The sequence below is a fragment of the Rhipicephalus microplus genome, chromosome 3 (assembly GCF_043290135.1).
Source record: "Rhipicephalus microplus isolate Deutch F79 chromosome 3, USDA_Rmic, whole genome shotgun sequence".
In the NCBI taxonomy this organism is placed as follows: Eukaryota; Metazoa; Arthropoda; class Arachnida; order Ixodida; family Ixodidae; genus Rhipicephalus; species Rhipicephalus microplus.
In genome coordinates this window covers 9,832,338-9,852,462 of record NC_134702.1, presented here as the reverse complement: position 1 = coordinate 9,852,462, position 20,125 = coordinate 9,832,338, and the positions used below count along the sequence as shown (strand labels likewise).

At 46.2% G+C, this 20,125-nt stretch overlaps 1 protein-coding gene across 1 annotated transcript in view; it reads left to right on the top strand.

The window, feature by feature from the left end:
* Window positions 1–6,919: 6,919 nt before the first annotated feature.
* The window catches only part of LOC119182835 (scoloptoxin SSD14-like), a 35,278-nt gene continuing 22,072 nt past the window's right edge, over window positions 6,920–20,125 (top strand). The window contains exons 1-3 of the mRNA XM_075888855.1: window positions 6,920–7,205; window positions 14,554–14,775; window positions 17,384–17,506. Coding sequence (XP_075744970.1) covers window positions 7,033–7,205; window positions 14,554–14,775; window positions 17,384–17,506 — 518 coding nt within the window. The 5' untranslated portion in view covers window positions 6,920–7,032. The remainder of the gene's footprint in view (window positions 7,206–14,553; window positions 14,776–17,383; window positions 17,507–20,125) is intronic.

Below are 20,125 nucleotides of genomic sequence, written 5' to 3'. Positions count from 1 at the left end.
AAGACTGTGTTTGGGGGGGGGGGGGGGTGTTGTTCGTCGTCGTCTTCGTGCTTTCTACCTCGGATCACTTAGAGAACTGGATCACTTGAAACTGTCGTGTATATATATATATATATATATATATATATATATATATATATATATATATATATATATATATATATATATATATATATATATATATATATATATATATATATATATCGTCTTCAATCGGACTTCACGTCATGAAATTCGACTGGTATATTGGTAACTCTACTAATCTATTTCGGCCTACGGCTTCAAGGGGAAACAGCATAAGCATTTAATGTTCCTGCTGAGCGGTGGCCTGGAATTACTGCGACATGAACTGCGTTTTTTTTTCTTTTCTAAAGACTGTGTGCAGGAGCGCTGAACTTATATTAATTCATTCATTTATTTGCAACTTGTTTGTGGCGAAGACCTAGCGGGAGGGACATATGTCGTGGTCCGTTTTTGCTTAATAGTATTTGGTTGTTTAATATTAACTCGATTTGTAACTGGCTGCAACTTCTAGACTCGAGTCATTTTCAAGTGAGCCAGTGGCAAGCTATGAAGATGAAGAGCATGGCCGTTTTGAAATGCCTATATGCATTTCGTGCCACAACTCTTATTTATTGTTGCTCAGTGTGCGACTCCTACGTTACTTTGCACCACAGAGTGCATATATGGGTGTTGTTGTTTACAAGTGCACAACGAATACTTTCTGTAGCGAATCATTGGCCTGCCTACTTTGCGCGTTGCCTGTCAGCGCGTACTGTAAAAACATAGTTTAACTTCCTTTGCGTAACACCTGTCTGTTCAAGCCGTTCGCAAAGCGACGACCTCATTCTCCGCAGTGCAGATTCATGGCGCATCTTTGCCGGCTGTGAAGGCCGTGTCATTTAATAAAACCACGTGGAGTTGTGCAAACTGAGCGAGAAGCGACGGAAAAGCTTAATAGTATAGCGTGGGTGCCGTAGAGGAAGAAAAAAAACGTAATTTAGGTACGACAGTAGGTTCAAACGTGAAGATTGATGGCTCATCACTGTTTCTTCATTTAAATTAAGCGCTTTTAAAAGGCGTCCCGCCACACAATTACGCCGAAACCACAGGTTTGCGCGCAAGTTTGGGAGGTAGGCAGGGGTGTGAGGGGGTTAATTGTTTAAACGGGGTGCAGATTCTGCCCCATACGTTTACCCAATTAGACCTTTCGCGTAATTTTTACAACAAAAATTGTTATAAGATTAGAACAAGGGTAGCGTGTGTCGTGTAGTTTTGCGCCGCCGCCGCCGGTGTCCGTAACCACTATCTCACGAAAAAAAAAAACACCAAGTACACAACTGGATTATAACCCGGATTCCCAGCGTGCCATCCCAGTATTCTACCGCAGGGTCATGCCAGTGTTTGAAACTCCGGTGCAAACTTGTCTCGGGCAGGCTTGATGTCGTGAAAGGAATCGCGTTAATGTGAGTAATAAAGAGTTTTAGAACAGCAAAGGACCAACCAGGTGTTGCACAATGCGAATCGCGTAACGAGTGAATTCGTCGAATGCTCCAACCCATTACAAAAGCTTCTGGCATAGTGCTTCATCGTCGACAGCCAGTGCATTAAAAAATGCACGAAATTTCTTGCAAGTGTGTAGCGGATGCCACGCTTCTCCGAAATATGACAAAGAGTAGAATAGTCAACGCCTGCCTACTACGCAAAAATGATGGTGATTAATGGAGTAGTGGGTACTCGGCAAGTATGCTTCTAGCAATTACCTAAAGAGTGTTGAAAAAGACTGAAGGGTCGCTCTTCCAGCTTTCGCTGTGACTATATGCTGTGCGTCAGCCCTGGTGATTTTTAATTCAAAGATGCATAATGCCGCATTAAACAACGTCAATCTATTTATTTCGAACCGGTGAACATGGCCGGCCTTTGTAAGAAGTCCGTCGCCTTATTTTTATTTTCGCATCCATTTGAGCGCTTGATTTCAGACTCGGCCAGCGGAAGGAAAAGAATGCTTGGCCCTCTACTGGAGCAATATCCTCTGAAAACCCTGCGCGCGTCTGTATATGTTATATGTATGGTCAAAACTGCCCTGAGAAGCAAGTATTCTGTCCGGTGAATGTCTTGCTGCAGGGTGATCATACCAGACACGTGATGTTCGGAGTTGCACGAAGTGAAGGCTGCATATGATCTTATGACGTGGCAAAATGTTTGACATGTACTCGCTTGTACCTCTACGTTTTCTGACGAGCTGCCATCCTGCTTCTTAACGTTGTGGGAAATTAGTTGTGAATGAGAGAACAACAGCAACAAAGAACTAAAGGTTTATCATACAAAATTTACCGAGGTCACATAATTTTGGCCGTTTAGGAATTCATGGTCGGAACTCCGGAAAATTATCTGATTAAGCCGCTCCTATGCACGCGAACATGTGTGCGCACTACATGCAACCTGTAATTAAATATCCAAGTGGTCGAAATTTCCGGAGCTCTCCTCTCATAATCATATGGTGGTTTTGGGACGTTAAACCCCACATATCAATCATCAATAGTTTAAGATGACGTCAGAAGGCAGTGGCAATTCTTCCTCAAAGGCGAATTCACACAAGCCTGCACCAATGAGCGTGCGCTCTAGAATGGCGTCATAAGATGCGTGTTGTGTGACCCCGCTGTCGACTTAGAAGTGTTGCGGCTTGGGCTAGTTGGTATGACATGACGATAGTTATAGCGCGAGAACAAAACAACGACACGGAGGCTCGTGTCTTTCGTGTCCTTCTTGTCTCTGTGTCGTCGTTTTGTTCTCGCGCTATAACTATCGTCCCGCTGTCGAGCATTGCACATGAGTCGCTCGCTGGATTCCGTGCCGAGCGGTTGTGCCCTCGCGATCTCCGATGACAGTGAAGCTCTGGCCGACTAAGTTGGTCCTTCGCCACCTCCTGCGACCGATCCCCTACGACGACGACAGCGTACACCTCTGGCCGACTGGATTAGCTCTACGCCATCTCCTGTTGCCGACAAGAGCTCTCTCCAGCTGTTCCCCGTCCTCGGACTCCTGCAACCGTCTCCTTTTTTTCTGTCTTCTCCTTACTTCCGTCGCTCCCTGTCCCTGCGCCTCGCTCTCTCCTTCCCCTCTCTCTATCTCTCTACCTTTTAATCCTATCTATTTACTCCCTTCTCTACCCCCCTCCGTCGTGAGCTACTGTTGAGGTGTCCTCCCCCTGAAAGACGGTTACGGGTGGTAGTGGTTAGAAAGAGGAAAAAGGCACCTAATTTCTGTCTGCCTTCAGGCGACACGGCGCAGTGCCTTATAGGGGTGGGGGGAAGGAGGAATAAAAAGAATAGAAGGAAAATAGACGGAGAAGAAGACAGCCAAGCGAGAGAAAAAAGAAGGAGATATAGTTACGGGGCTCACTTTTCTCTTCTTTTCTTTTAAAACCACTCCCCCTCCCCTTCGATCGGCTTGGACCAAGAATTAAAGAAAAAAACATGTCTACTACGAAAGTCCTACCCCCTTTATGTTGAGTCTGGGGGCGACACCCTTTGCAAGTGTTTTTGTTATGAACTTGCGTCGTCCCGGTCACGGTCCTGGCGATGGATATCCGGTACCATCGCCGGGCCAACGGGCGCTCGCCGTTGTTACATTACCTGGTCGAACGCGCTTTAGAGGGAACCGAAACGGCACCTAATCCCCCGGGGAAAAAAGAAAAAAAAAGTTGGAGGGGGGGGGGGGGGTAAGAAAATTTCTTGGCTTTGGTTCTAACCCGTGCAGAGAATGCTGCTTAGGCCACTTTCGCCGCAGTACTGTTGCCGAGCGGAAAAGTGTATTGGCATTTGGAAGGGGCTGTTAGCGCTACTCGCGGGACACCGCACATTTTGCTAAGTTACTGATGCGTTTGTACGCCGCATAATTTGGAGTACCAGTATAATAACTGACGTGTAAATAAGCTACTGGCAATCATATAGAGCAGTGTATGACACTTCTGCTTCCCTAAACAAACAAACATATTTTGGCGCCAGGTTCTTTTTTTTTCGCCGTCGCTACTCCTCGGTTTTACGGATCTCCAAAATTTCAAGGTCGCGAGCTTGGTAGATCCATATTTAAATTCGCAGAGTCTGTAAAATTATTAGACGGCTGCAGCAAATGCTATTATGGACTTCATGACTGTTTGCTCAGTGGGCTGGTTCAAAATAATACTTTCATTGAAATAGCAGTGCTCTTGTTCACACTGCACGCTCTAGGTGATGTTGAATGGTCTATACATATTTTTTTTCTATATGTAAGCCTGCCAATGTATACTGCTCCGAATTCGGTATTTCAGGATAAAAGAAATGTATGATTTTTCCCCCGTAACCTTCTCCAAATTTGGATTTGAGTGCTCCTAAAGTAACATTTTGCTGCTCCAAAAATGGCTCCAAATTGTATTTCGGCTGTTGCACCCCTGCATACGCCTAAAGGAGCACCACTAGTTTTTGAAGGGCGGGCCGCCAACGCATTAGGCGATGCATTGTGCGCAGTGTGGATGCGAGGCACGGTTTTCGAATGTAGTCATTCTGTTAAGGCACCTTGATCGCACCGCACGATAGATCGCAGAAGCATATCACATCCACATCAGGCGACCATCTAGTATCGGCCACCCAAGTAACTATTTCTGAAAAAGAAGTGTCGCGTCTGAAGAGAAAAAAGGAAGCAGCAGCAGATATGGCGCCAGAGCTCCTGACTATGCACCTACGACGGTGCGTATGGTGACAGTGTTGGCATGTATGTTTTCCCTTGCTGAATAAAGCCTTCAGTTGATAGTGTCGCTAGTGTCGCTCTCTCTCTGCATCCGTGTGTCAGTCTGCGCAAGAAAAAAGTTATTGCTATACACGCGTCTTAACACATTCAGCTCCATGTTTGGAGGCATACTTCGTAAGGATGATAGAATCCTCGCCCAAAACGACAGTCTAAAGACAGTTTCTCCTGGGCCATTTTGTCTTCTTTGTAGACGCTCGAAAAACATTGGACGATACGTTCCCGTCATATACCGCAATCAAGGTGGGCTGCTGCGACAAATGGCGCCCCCGTCAGCTGCTATCTCGTTCAAGTACTTGTGTGGCGAAACACTGTTGCGCAAATCATGCATATTATAGATTAAGCGTCTCATGCTCGCCTCACCTTTCTGGCCGCATCAATAAGTGCATCCCCGCAAGGGCCAGGGCAGAGAGGGAGGTTGGAACGGGACGGGGAGGTAATGGGTATGGACATTATGTTCGCTAATGTTGCCCTTGTAAAGGTCTTTTCTCAGGCATGGGTTAGTTCTGAAAGAAATACGAAGTCACCATTCGAGAAAAAAAAAAAGCAGTACCGATCTCCATAACGACTGAATTGTGAACGCCGATTCTGAAATATGTAGAGTTTTCGTTCAGCAGTTGCTTTAACGCATGCTGATCGCATGGTGATTGCATGGGGCAACTCACACACAAAAAAACTAAAAGACTAAAAGACGCTCTGGGTGAGTGGTGTTTGTGTAGCTTCCCTACATAACTGTTGAGAAGATAAAGAAAGAAAAAAAAACCTGGTACAAAGACAGCCTTGTGTGGGCCGGGCGTGTTGAAGACTCCTGCTATGAACAGTTATTAGCTGCGATGCAGTTGCCTCAATCCTTTTCCTCGAATGTGGGTGCGCCTTTTGTGGTCAGTCTGGTCAGTAGAACCATGCACGTCCGATGGAAAAGTATACCTATTAGCTGATTTCGTGCAGATGTTGCAATTGATATGAAACGATCGAAGCTTTCGTGAAAAAGCTTTTCATCCGTTATAAACCTTGATGGGAGGCGTTCAAGTGCCTTAGCTGATTTTCATCTGGTGGAACTTGCAATATGACTAAACTTCTTACGTTTAATATCGCATTGGTCGAACGAAGTTTTAATGCTGTGAAAGGTTTTGCTTCATGTATTTACCTACACCATTCACCAACATGGGCCTTGAAGTGCACACATTGAATGCTCACCGAGAGATGTCAATCTAGTTATGCCACGAGGTCGCAATCTTGCGTTTATCGAGGAAGAAACAGTGTAGTATAGATGTCGAAAAATAGACGTTCACGCGGGATGCGAAAGATATGGCGATGGTTACCGTTGCCATTCAGGCGTCTTTGGCAATTAACGTAAACAGTGACGCATGACACGCGCACGCGCTGTCGTGTGCACGTGTTGTTGGGCTAGAGAGTATACAACCGTGGATATGAAAGTCCAAAAGGCCTTGCAAAGAAAACTTCGCTTCAAAGAGGTCCTGAGCGCTTGCTCTTCATCCAGGCGGCTTGTTGTGTCCGCTCTGTGCGCGACAATTACCTCAGCAATCCGAATTCATTTAGCCCGGGCCTCAGTCGTTTCACATATACCTCGCCGTGCATAGCGACTTTGCACTAATCCCCATTTCAGCTAGAACATTCTGAAAAAATCATTCGATATTCGACGCGCTAGCGTCCCTTTGTCATGCTTTTGGCCTTTCATGGAACTTGTCTACAGTGTGTTTCGCGGTATATTCGCTGTGCTTGGCACGCTTTAAACTCGCACTGCGGCAGAGGTCGTATACGCGTGCCATGATCGGTTCAGCTGTGTGATGTCCCCAGCCGGCGCGTGATATGGACGTGCAGCGCGTTTACACGGTACGGGCCCAGAACAGCTGGCAGGATGTGACGTCCACATCATAGACAGGCGTCATCCGCTGCGCTCTTTGGGTCGAGCGCACAGCTGCGTCGTCGGCTCAGCCGCTTGGCTTTTGACGTGCTCCCACACCGCCCTTTTAAAACGAGAAAGGAAATAAATCTCTTTCCACTTTTTCATTGCTCACACACACACACACAAAAAAGCGAGCCATTTCGCTGGGGCCGCAGTCGCCGTCGTTGTCTTTGCGCAGCTTCCTCGCCCATCTGACTGTGGATCCTTCTTTCCGTCGGGATTTGTGATTAACCTCCATTTTAGAGCTACGCCACAGCTCTTGGTGTCTTCTAGCTTTTTGTGTGTCAGTTGATCGACGAAAAAAAAAGCATTGAACAAGCGTAATGACGGACAACATCGAGCTCAAGGACGCGGCCACCACGGGTGTATCGTACGGCACGGTCGAGTCGACACTCGTGAACCGGCGGAAGGCAGCCTTCAAGAGCGTCTGGGACGATGACAGCGACTCGGACTCTGGGGACGAGGACATTGACAAGGATAAGAAGCCACGCATACGGTCAGCTATAATAATGATACTTTGTACTCTCCGTCGGATGCTTGAACCGCAAGCGGCAACCTTCCACGCGTTGTGACGTTATCTCGCGGACACAGGTGCGCACACGGGAGGGCGGCCGTCATCCGAGGGGGGCGCCATGCCTGCCCCGTATCTTCAATAAGTGCGACCTTACTCGTCATTGTTGAATGCAGGGTAACGATGACCACGTAAGATTTTGCCTATAATGGCGGCCAAAGAGTCCTGGTATATACGGATCATCGGAAAGCCGAGGATCGAGTCCGTTGTGGGAAGCGCGTCATCGCCCTATTTTCATTATTTCTTGCATTCATAGCGAATTTATTGATGTGAAAGTTTCGACTAGTTCACGCTCGACATCGTGACGCAATAACTATAGGGCAAAAAAACAAAAAAAAACAGGCGAGTGACTCGGCGAGGGAACAGCGACAAGTGTCGGCTTCGACCTAAAATTCATTTCAGGGTGCACGCGTATGAGTGAAGGTGCATAGGCAGATCTGCGAAGCTTGATGTTCTTCGGACTCAAGCAAAGAAGGGGGGGGGGAGTGAGAAGTTGCTTTCCCCATCCCCGATGGGGAACCCTGCGCACGCCTGTAAGTTCATGAGGCCATATCACTTTGTTGTAGGAATCACTATGTGAGGCAGCCTGCTACACAATTTCAATTTTCTCGTAAGAGCAGGGTCTCTATTCAATAAATGTATGGTTGGTGTTGTTATAAGCACATTTAAGCGCGACTTTGCCAGAAGCGCTTACTTTTTTTTTTGGAATGGGGAGGGGAGGGGGGTGCCCGTCAGGCCATCCGACTCCTTCGCTGTGTCCTCTTTCGTGCTGCATTTAATGTCTTCACGAACGTTTTCAGAGAAGTGATAGTGACAGGCCTACTGCATAGTCACTATATCTAAAATAGAGGTGCTATCTAGCACGACCCCCTATATCTAGGGGTAGGTCGCAAGAAATTTTTCTTGCTGCTACCAATATGTATAAAATGTTAATTAAAACTCTGTTTTGTTCAGGTGCGAGAATAAACAGCTTCCCATTGCAGCAAAAGATTGTGTCTACCACGGATATTTTGTGATTGGCGCCGCCAGCAGGTATAAAATTCGATTTGATCTAACTAATTTCAGCATACTCTCGAGAAAACTTGAAGCTAGAACTGTTGCATTTGGTGCCGCACCTTGTTGCAAGCAGCTATGCGCCCAACTTGGTGAAAAAGGAAGCAATGTTCTAAGAGAGGTTTGGTTAGCATTCTGAGGCAGCCATCGTTGTTTTTCCCCTTTTTTTACATCTCTTTTATACTCCCCTGCGCGCACTCCGCTATTGAGAAAGATGTAAGATACCTGGGTGGATTGATTGCAACCTTCCCGTAGCTAAATTTTCGTATCTTGTCTTTCTTCATGCAGCATCAACTGATTCAATACGCAATTAATCTGATGTAATTCGGATACAATTTAATAAGAAGATAAGAGAGCACCCACTCAGATGAATGATTCTTGTGTATGTGTGTTTCTTACTGTACCGGTTTTCTGTGCGTATATGTGATCATTTTATATATGGTATAGCCATCACCCGATACCTGGAGTTGCAAGCCAGGTGATAAAAAATACTATTGTCTTCAGGAATTTCGTTGAAAAGTTGTTACATATATATCTCTCCGCGTCGAAAGAAGAATAAGTCCCACTCATGCACTCGGCCTCGTCATGCGAAGACGGAGTCCCAGGCCGTCCGGCGCACGGCTTAAGCCTGGAGTCTGCGCCCGTTGTTACAATGTTGTGTGCATCCACATTTGAGGAGAAAATTCCGCTCAGTTCTAAAGTAGCACTTGTCCGTTTTCGATGTTGTTTTTTCCGTTGTTGTTACTGCGGCGATGTTTATTTTATTTTATTTTGGGGGGAATCGTTGAGACAGTAGAAATTAATCATTTTTTTATCTATAGAAGGAAAGAGGGTGTAATCTGAGAATTGGGCATACTGGTCCCGTCACCAAAACGTAAGTGACAATTATGATTAATTCTTTAATCTCCCTCTGTCCGCCGTTGCCGGTCGTTGCCCCATAATGTCGGTCATCGGTTAGGAGTCTTTGAAAACACAGAGATAACGGCAAAGCAACAACACTGCATTGCAGCTGAAATTACACAAACCAGAGCTGACTTTTAGTTGAGAACAGCGTGCCTGAGACGAAGACAGAGTACACACACACGCGCGACATTAGCTTTTTCTTATTTTCGCAGGAAAAGCTATAAAAATGATGCTTAGAATTTATGTATTTATTTGTTTATTTATTTATTTGTTTTTTTTTACCCTCAGGGCGCATTAGGCGCTACAGAGGGAGTGGGTTATACGAAAACAAAACGCACAAAAATACAACATAGATATACAACCAGAAAAATGAAAATACATGTTCGAACAAACTAAGCTGTTATAGGCTGAAGGCGTAATCGGTTAGTGCAGCCTTAAAAGATGAAGCGTCCTCGGTGCAGGCGATGGAGGAGGAGGAAGGCGGTTCCACTCAGCGCTCGTTTTTGGTAAAAGAAAAGGAGTAAAAAAACATTAGTGCTGCAAAACGAATAAGAACGTTATGCTGATAATCAAGACGCGATGATACGTATGGAGGTGCTGAGATGAGTTCCTGTTTAAATTAATTATTTTGGTATACGATCTTTTGAAAAAGACATAGATGACACATTTTTCTTCGAAGTTTCAAACTTGTTAGTCCAAGGAGCGATTTCATTAATGAACGCTAGCTGTGCGGGAATAGTTGAAGGTAATGAAACGTATGAAATTGGAACTCAGTTGTCTGCGGACATAGCAACGATGACGGCTACGTGCCAAATGTATTCGTGTTTTGATTCCACCAACAGTACTTTCACTTGTTCAAGGTTCTATAATTATGGTATGGTCTCGTAACTAAACAGGGCAAAAAAGTTTCTTGATGCTGGTTTATGTGCAGAACTATTGAATCGAGCACGCAAACGCAGCGCTGTTATGTTTGGTCTCGTATAGTTGTAGTGCTTTCGATCGATACTCTTCTTTACATGCTGTAATGCTAAGAGGTGCAGTTGAAACTGAATGATCCACTTTATTGCGGTGAGTTCGTATCACGGCTGTGGCGGCTGCATTTTTGATGGAGGCGGAAATGATGTAGGCCAGTGTGCTCAGATTGGGGTGCACGTTAAAGAACCCCAGGTGGTCGAAATTTCCGGAGCCCTCCACTACGGCGTCTCTCATAATCATATGGTGGTTTTGGGACGTTAAACCCCACATATTATTAACTTCATTGCGGTAACAACTGCATATACATGGAAGGCGGTTTCTTGTCGTCACCGTCAGGTTTTGTATAAATTCCAAGCGCGATAACATTGTCCTACGCGTGCGAGTCGGAGCGTGTGAGGTGAGTCGTCGATCGCGGCTCAAGTGGAGAGGAAACGCGCCGGCCGCAGCAACGAACGTAACAGCAGGATCGCAGCAGAAAATAAGGCCGCCCTGGACTGACGTATCTACCTTAAGGAAGTAACAGGCAAAAAAGAAAAAAAACACTGTCTTCAGAAAAAAAGATTCGTTACTGAAAAGTCAGCGTACGAACATTGATAATTAAAATCGAGTATTGATCTTTTGAAAGGGAAGCGATCTGAACAATCAGTTCTTTGATTATTGTTCATCGATTGAAATATGCTTAGCTCTTCGTTTCCCATACGTAAAATTTGATGGCAAGACCGTGTAGAGGAGAAGGAGGGTAAAAGAAGGGCAGCGTATATAACCGAAGTATATAGTGTCATGCATGTCAGCTTTTACCGTAATCTCGTGTGGAAACAGAGTACGGCTTGTTGCTCAGTGAGGAAAACAACATTAACAGCAGCCTTGTTCTGTCTACACCAGATTTATTTGTCAGGTCATTTCGTGCATTGTCATAGAATCGCTAATTTTTTGCAATAAACTCACCTAGTTGAGACGATACGCACGATACTCACGTACAAGACTATACAGAGTTTTGATCGCCTAGTTTGAAACAGTCTGGCAATTTCACAGTGTTTCTTGCTCGGAACGCAACGGGAGAAATAAAGGCAGACTGTTCGCATTGTGAGATGAACCCGTTTCACTTCCGGTTTAGTCATCGTCTGTGGTGGATCTAATGCCAATAACATTTTAAAGCGTGTCTGCCCATGCTCCCTGAACAAGACAAAAAGTACATTGTCCTCGCTCTGACGTACTCGACTGACTTCACGCTAAACAAACGATTTCTGTGTTGTTTTCCTAGTCTGGCCAGCCTCTGCCTTTTGTATTATTAACATTATCATATTTGGAAACAAAGGTGGTCTCCAAGCAAGAAAAGAGTTATCCGTCGCGTTCCACTTAGTGAAATGAAGACATGCGCTTTTCTTTTAAGGAACATAAATGGGTGAAATGAGAGGCGAGCAAAGTTAAAAGTGATTGATTGATATGTGGGTTTAAACGTCCCAAAACCACAATATGATTATGAGAGACGCCGTAGTGAAGGGCTCCGGAAATTTCGGTCACTTGGGGTCCTTTAACGTGCACCCAAATCTGAGCACACGGGCCTGCAGCATTTTCGCCTCCATCAAAAATGCAGCCGCCACAGCCGGGATTGGATCCCGCGACGAGTGGGTCAGCAGGCGAGTACCTTAGCCACTAGAACACCGCGGCGGGAAAAGTTTAAAACGACAAACTAAGAAAAAAAAGAAGACACCAAAGTAACACATAGTCACAAAGCTTTCGGAAAACAATGCGCTTAGCTTACATACAGTATATATCACAAAGAATCAGTATGCAATACATCTCACAGTCAGGTAGCGAGTTATGCTCTAGTGGGTATGAATGCCTATTCAAAGGGGCCTTGGTACATTTTCCCAGATAATCATCTAGTGACTACGTTAAAAACAGCATATTACCTCGAGAATCGGCTGCCGCAAACATGTCCATAATTTGTGAAGTACGAAAGGAGTTACAAAAATTTGTATGCTTTCTCTCTCCTCTCGTACCAGCGCGTGGGCTGAACGCTAAGTGCGGGGGGGGGAGGTAACAAAGGGGCGAGAAGATGTGTCTCTACTTCAGCTTGTGTCATGACCCATCACATCCTTTTGTAGACAATGTATGTGATGGGTCATGACACATTGTAGACAAAATTACTGATTGAGCGAGTTGATGTTTCATAATACTTGAAATACGAGCACGCAACTGTAATGGGGAACTTAGAAAGACAAGGACAGGCACATACTACCGATTGAAAGTTCATTTGGGAAGCATTGACATATTTATACCGACAGATATATGTTCCGCAAGAACAGCCGGCGAGAGAACACAACCATGAAAACGCAAACGTGGCATATAACACACAGGACGAGTAATGCGTACATCTCCACCCGCTGCCGCAGGCGGAGATGTTGCGACTCGCCTTCTACACCACCACCGTACCAGAGAAGAGAGCGAGATAATCATCTTTATTGTGCTCGAAAATTCGACGGTTCGCTATGTATACATGGTACCCATACGTATCCACCAACTCCTGGGCCTTGGTTGTCAGCACGAGCTGAGTAGGCAGGGCGGGGCTCGACAACTATGTTCCCATCGCTTGGGGGTAAGAAGAGCTGGAGGTCTTTACATTAGGCTATGATGTTGCCATGAGTGCCTCTTTCAGTTTTGCAGAATTGGCAAAGTGTGTCCGCTGGGTACATTCGTTTAAACAGAACTAGATGGGTTAGAGATCTCTCCTGTGTGCGTCGCAGGGTCGTTTGCTGTTGCCTAGCGGGTTTGTTATGGGCGCGGTTCGGGAAGTTTGCGCCTCGCGCTTCTGTGCAACTGAAGAATGTCTATAAAGCTCGTCGCGGGATGTGGTAGTTCAGCTGGCTCATCTTCGGCCCGGATGGACAGTTCTCGGGCGTGGTAGTTGGCAAGGCTGTTGCCTTCCACTTTCGTGTGAGCAAGGACCCACTGGAGCTCTATGGCCCGTACCGGAGGTTTTGTGCTCGGAAAGAATGGCTAGGGCTGCGGGGGAGATCAACCCGCTGCGGAGACTTCCGTATGCTGACCTTGAACCTGTAACCATGGTGTCGACTCTCGGTTGTACGAGTGCGAGGGCCACGGCCGCTTCATCCACAACGGCTACGTCTGTCGTGCCCGGCGATGCGCTGATGCTCAGCTTGTCGATGGACGTGTCTACCTCCGCTGCTCAATTGTCTACTTCCCTTCCTCCTCGGTTGCATGTTCTTATAGTACGACTTGCTTTGGGTAACCTCTTTCCTCAGCTTGGGAAAGGTCGTCTTGGTTGGTAGTAATTTTATCTGCATGCATCCTATTTTCCGTACGAGGACCCGGCCGTTTAACTTAGCCGTTATCCCAGAGAGACCGACGCCGCTGGTGCGCGTATACCATCTCCGCCGAAAACGCTATGCCACATTTTGGTAAATATACAAAGTATAAATATAAAAAATCGCTAAAAAAATAAATCTATTGCCACACCTCGCCACTGCCCACACTTCCTTGCTCAAAATAGCTGACCATTTCCAAGAACATGAGCTTCTTATCTGACAGGAGCCTTGCGCGTTTATGCACTCATGACAGGTTATCACGTGCTATGCTTGCTGCTTTAATATTTATTCTCGTATCAACGATCATTTTGGTGTTTATCAATATCAGTTGGCCTGCCAAACTGTACCTTACTTCCATATCTGCTGACAAGTTAGCCTGACCTTATCTTCTCAAGCTCATGTTTGCGCTTGTCCTAGTCTTCCTTAGTACCTGTTACATGCTCGTATTTCGATAATAATATTATCTGGCATTTTACTTCCCAAAACCACGATATGATCGTGAATTGATTTGATATGTAGGGTTTAACGTCCCAAAACCACTATATGATTATGAGAGACGCCGTAGTGGAGGGCTCCGGAAATTTATACCACCTGGGGTTCTTTAACGTGCACCCAAATCTGAGCACACGGGCCTACAACATTTCCGCCTCCATCGGAAATGCAGCCGCCGCAGCCGGGATTCGAACCCGCGCCCTGCGGGTCAGCAGCCGAGTACCTTAGCCACTAGACCACCGCGGCGGGGCGATATGATCGTGAAGGACACGGTAGTAGATAGCTCCGGAAATTGTGACCATCTGTTGTTCTTTACCATCTACGGACATCGCACGACACACGGGCCTCAACCATTTCGCTTCCACCAAAATGCGGCCGCCCCACGGCTGGGATCGAACCCGTGGCCTTCGGGTCAGTAACAGATCACCGTAGCCATTGATCAACCACGGCAGACACGCTCGCATTTCAAGTTCCTTATATAGCGTGTTTCAGTGTTCAGGAAGGTATGTGCTACTGTGCAGGTTCGTGTTCCGATGGAGCGACCTCATAATCATCCTGGTATACCTGGTGGTGTCGGCGATCGGGCTGTACTTCGCGCTGAGCCGCATGCTTCCGCAGGCAGAGAAGCTTCGGCTCGCCTTCTACAACACCACCATCCCGGAAGGGCCCACGCCGCTGGTGCGGGTTCCGGCGCCGCCCATGCTGCTCGCGTGGGACGACCCACCCTGCAAGCAGCTCGCCCGGTACGTCAGCATCCTTCGCAACCTCTTTGAGCATTTTAGACGAGTAGGGTTTCAAACCGAATTGAATGCGAATGCTGCCCACCGCAGTGGTCTAGTGGTTGCGGCGTTCGACTATTTACCCGAAGAATGAACAATACTTAGCCTTTTATACTATCGTACCGCAAGCGTGGATTTTTCCTAAAAAGAGCGATCTTGAGGTAAAACGTCCGTCCGACCCAAAAATGCCCTTCGCATCGTTGCCAAGCATCAACCTGTGCCCCACCTCGGTTTAAGCTCACTCAGCCGCACATGCGCCGAGAAGCAGCTGCCACCAAGCCATGCCCAACGACGGAGACAGTCCACGCAGCCGCCGCGCCGAGCTCCAGCACAGTTGATGAGACATATCATTGTCGTACGTGGCTGCCGTGACGTAGCCTAGCTGTCTCGTAGCTAGCATAGCAGATGCATAGCAGTGCCGTAGCTATAGTAAGCCGCGTCATTGCAGGTTCGACGTCAGAACTGTCATTTAGCAAGCGCGTATATGTCATAGCTTCTATTGTCGGCCATTTTTAAGTAGTCTGTAGCGATGACTCACCAAAGGAGGTACGCATGGCCGAAGAAGAAGGCGCTTGCCAGAAGTCTCGGCGTGTTGCGTATCGAGAGCGTCACCGTCAACGGCGATTGGATCCCGCCTACGTGGCCCATCAATAGTACCAAGCGGCCGCGATGAGCGGACCTGGACGCGTATTTTGGATTGTTGGTGCCACAGTGCATGCGAAAGTGAAAAAAAAATAGAGTGAGGGGGAGGAGCCAGCGGCTCCACCAGGATTCAAAATACGCGACCCGGACTCGGCAAGAAAGCGGACTATGCAAAGCTTTCCCGGCCCCTAAGATCGACCAGCTTGGCTAGTGATTTTTTTTTTACTTAGGGAAACTTCATAAGCAACGCGAAGTTTCTAAGGTGAGCTGTTTGTTCGCGAACATGGAGGCAGAACATCTCATAAAAAGGGCCGTAAATTCTTCTGCGTCCTCAAAAAAATTTTTTCTTGCGTATTCTTCAGAGCTCTCTGAGACATAGTTAAACGAGGAATGTCCCATTCCACCGTGATAAGCGCCCTCGTGCGATCTTGCCCTCACCAGACAGAAACTAGTGCCATGAACCAGATGTAATGCTTGAGGAATACTTGATTCCCTGGCGCTCTTTTGAACAGTCTAGCTCAGAAGCGACTCGTCACTCTTAGAACGAGCTGAAATAAGCACCCACACGAGCACGCACCCTCTCAGTTGCTTGTCGTTTTCTACATTCATGATTTCTCTCTTAAGTTGAAGGAGACTGTCGGAAGACTACGCGCAGCAGTTTGCTTTACCGCCCTAAACCGTCTGGCCTCAATTTGAAGGCAGGTGAACAGGAATGAAACAGTCTTCTCTTGCTGCGACAAGACGCATTTAAATCGTTTCTATGAAATATATTATTACATTTCATTGTCATGCGGCAAATCATATATGTTTCTAGAAATGTAAGCACTTTTTGCTTGTAATGTGTATTAAATCATCGCAGTTAGTACGTACTTTTTTTTTCAGTAGTAGTGTCAGATAGTTGGAAAACTTGCTGCATAGTCTGTTGACTATGTTATCACTGCGTTCCTTTTTTTTTCGCCCCTCCTGCTTGGTCTATGGACTGCAGTATGTACTAAATAAATGCGTTCGGCACACCACGCGGCACATAAACGACAACGCATGAGAATGTTAATTCTTTAGAAGCAACAATAGGCACTATAACTAGCTGTCAATTAATTGTACTCTGTCGTCATTTATGAAAGGAAACATGGGAGCGCGTGACCGGCGCTCTGCGGCGGCCGCCTACAGCGCCATCAACCGACAGCGAAAAAAAAAAACACTTTCACTTTCGGCGTCATCTATAGGCGAACCGAATAACCACTCATGACCGGTATACATCACGTGGTTTCTCCACATTGCTTGACGATGGGCAAGTTCTCAAGAAATGCCGCGATCAATATACTATAGCCAGTTCTGGGAGGCGCACATAATTCGCAAAAGGGCATGTGCTTGTGTTAGTAAGCCATCGGTAGCACTGTTTGACAAAAAAAATTAGCTACCTCGACTCTCATTTGTAATCACATAATTTTGTTTTATTTTCTTGTTTCCTGTATTATTTTATTCTTTTTGGTTGCAGATTTCTAGCCTTTTTGTCACTTACTTACGAACCTTTTAGTTAGACATTTGTTATTAGATTTCGTAGATTTTCGAATATACACAGTTTTAGCTGTTTTAATCAGTTTTGTAGCGACCGCCATGCCATGATCCTCTTTGCTGTTTTTGCTCGTGTTTACGGTTTCACAAAATCTGCTTTTGCCGCATCTTGTAAACTCTTATCGACATTGATGGTTATGACGGCCAGCCAAGACGTTCGCGCCATTTCTAGCTTCTTTGTTCGTTTGGCGGACTTTCCAATTTCAAAAAAGCAGTTGATAGTCAGCGTTGTGTCCAGTGTGCCGTCCCGGCGCTGTTCTGCCGCGATATGAAGTGACACGCCTTGTATAATTTTTGCGTTCATGAATCTTCCTGCTTTGTGACGACCACACGAACTCGATTCTCTTGCCGTCTGCAGGGACCTGTTGGACTCTGGGGGAAATGCCGTGGATGCCGCAATTGCTCTGAGTGTGTGTAACGTAGCATTGAGGCCGCAGACGTGGAGCTTGGGTGGCGGGCTCGTCATGCTCGTTTACAACAGGTAACGACACATTTATCTTAATGAAGTTTTTTTTTCTGGTCTTCCTTCATTCCTGCCTACTGAACTTTGCCTCATTGTGATTCGGTGATTGTAATTCAAGTTCTGTGCAACCTTTACACTTAGTAAAAAAAGGTGTCTGATCCCCCTATATAGGAATTGGTATAACACGAAAATGAAACGTGTGTTTATAGACGTAGTAGAGCGTTTATTATGCCTTGTTTCAGAAGTAGCAACAAATTGCAAATTCAGGTTAAGAACGGGCAGCAGCTCGAAACTTGCAGCGCACACCTCAAGCAGAAAGCAAGCAACGAAATTAGCATACACAGGACGAGCGTGGCCAAACAACTGTCACAGCGTTACACTTGAAGGGACACTAAAGGAAACTATTATGTCGACGTTGATTGTTGAAATAGCAGTGTGGAAACCTCGTAGTGTTACTTTTGTGCCAAGGAAGGGCCTATTTTGAAATAAAATCATGTTTTAGTGGTCCGCATCAGGTTAGCGCACTTCAAGTTACCCGCCTCAAGAAGTGGACCAACCGGACCGACTCACGTCACTATTGCCGTGCGGAACGTGGCCCGGCTTTACTGCCGAAATCAGCGAGAGCCACAGCAGCAACAACGGCCGTTGATCGATTTCCCTCCCTCCATTGGCTCCAAGATTGCAGACGTAATTTGGTTCAACCGCGCCCCGCTAGATGACACCACTTGTCCAGTGTAACTAAGCGAAAATTTAATTTTCGAACCACTCGCGTCATTCCACATAGTAACGTGCGGCGGTTTTTTTTTCATCGACCATACAGAAACGAACAATCAGCATTTTATTGCGTCTCCTGATGTACGGATGGTTCTTTATTTAAAGCAGCTAGATCGATTACTAATGATTATTTGTGGGCGGCCCGTCTGACGTCATCAGAATCATTTTGAGAATCCTACTGCGGCGCACGTGTTCTTGTGTATTTAACCTAATTTCTCGGTAAGTAGAGCACTGTTGTCAATATTGTTGTTTTAGATGTTATAATACATTGCGCTTTCACTATGGCGTAAATTGTTATTTGACTTTAGTGCCCCTTCAAAGCGCGCAGTTCAAACTGAAAGACGAAGCTAGTGCACAAGCATTTACAGGACAAGCACGAACAACTGCCACAATTTTTTCTGCGTCGTGTGTCAGCAGCGCGCCCCTTTCGCAAACGTGGCCGCGGCAGTGTGCGATGTGACCTTCGACCTCTCCCGAATTACGAGTCTGACAAGAGCGCGCGCAGGAGAGACCACGCTCCATGGAGGCGGCGCTCCGAGAATCGAAAGGTTGCTGGTTAAATTGCGCGCGCAAATGCTTACCTTCTGGGTTTTTTTTTTTCTTTACAATCTCTTAGTATATTTTCAACTTGACTTCCGTGATGCAAGTACATCAGCGGAGCCGTGGTGGACCCCAGAATAAAACGCTTTCGTGTTAAAAAATGGCCGTGTATCTGCATGCTTCGCTGCAAGTGTAGTCAGTCGAAAAAAAAGAGTATTATACCAGCCGTCTTTTTTTTTTGTGCATAGCGTTGAATTTTCAAGGCAGCGTAAGAAACACTCGGGTATTTAGAATCACGCATCTACGTATTTTCCAGTTAATGAACCTACCACCTTACACTTAAGTATTGATGTTGAGCCTCAGATATGCGCAATATTAGTTTTTTGGCCGACAGTGTTCACAAGTATGAACGCAGCCACCAGTTCAAGATGGCTGGGCGTTCAGCAAATGCTTAAAGTTTGGCCGGGTGTCTGAAGCGTGTGACAGACACCTCCCCCCCCCCATCCGTCCTAATTATGTGGGGGTAGCTCTGGGGCACCCCCCCCCCACCCGTAACTACAGGCCTGCTCTGCGAAGTAAACTATTGAAGTTAACGCTCATCTTCGTTTCTTCTCTTTTCTCGCATTAGAATTTTGTGCTACGTGAACAGTTTTCTTATGCGTTCACCTGAAATGAGTGCAAAGCGGAAGGTACCCGGTGCGTCTATTTCGCCGTGCTCTATATGCCGGTTATCGTTCACTGATTAAACATTTTAATGCAACGTGCGCTGATGAACTCAGTTCTCACCTAATTTGCCCTGATTATAATGACATAAGTCAATGATTGCCGCTAATTTAAATTGTGGAATTTCGCATATTAGCTGCCACTGATTAACGCACTGCTTACGTAAGTTGCTGTATTATCATGTCAATTTCATATCATGCTTGAATTCACTCGCTTTTGTGTGGCTTCCACTTCCCTAAACGTCTCTTTCTACATCAGCTCGCTTTCACGTCCTCGTGAAGGCGAAGTCAGCCAGACTCCGTTTCATTGCGATAGCATTTATATTGACACTCTCGGCTGGATTTTGCCGCCGGCGTCATTCACCGTGTATATATACGTATCTATATATACGAAAACGCGAGAAAAAAAGGTAATCTAAAAAAAAAGACTCCGGGGTGCGGAACTGAACGTCCGACCTCTTGCTTGTGAGTGCGAGGCGTTAGCCACTGGGCCACGAAGGAGCGCCTCTTTCAACGTTGAAACGGCAAGCTATTTATAGCTACCACTTCCCGCTGGCGATAGGCGCCGGGGATAACTATCGTATTTTCAGCATTACCAGCG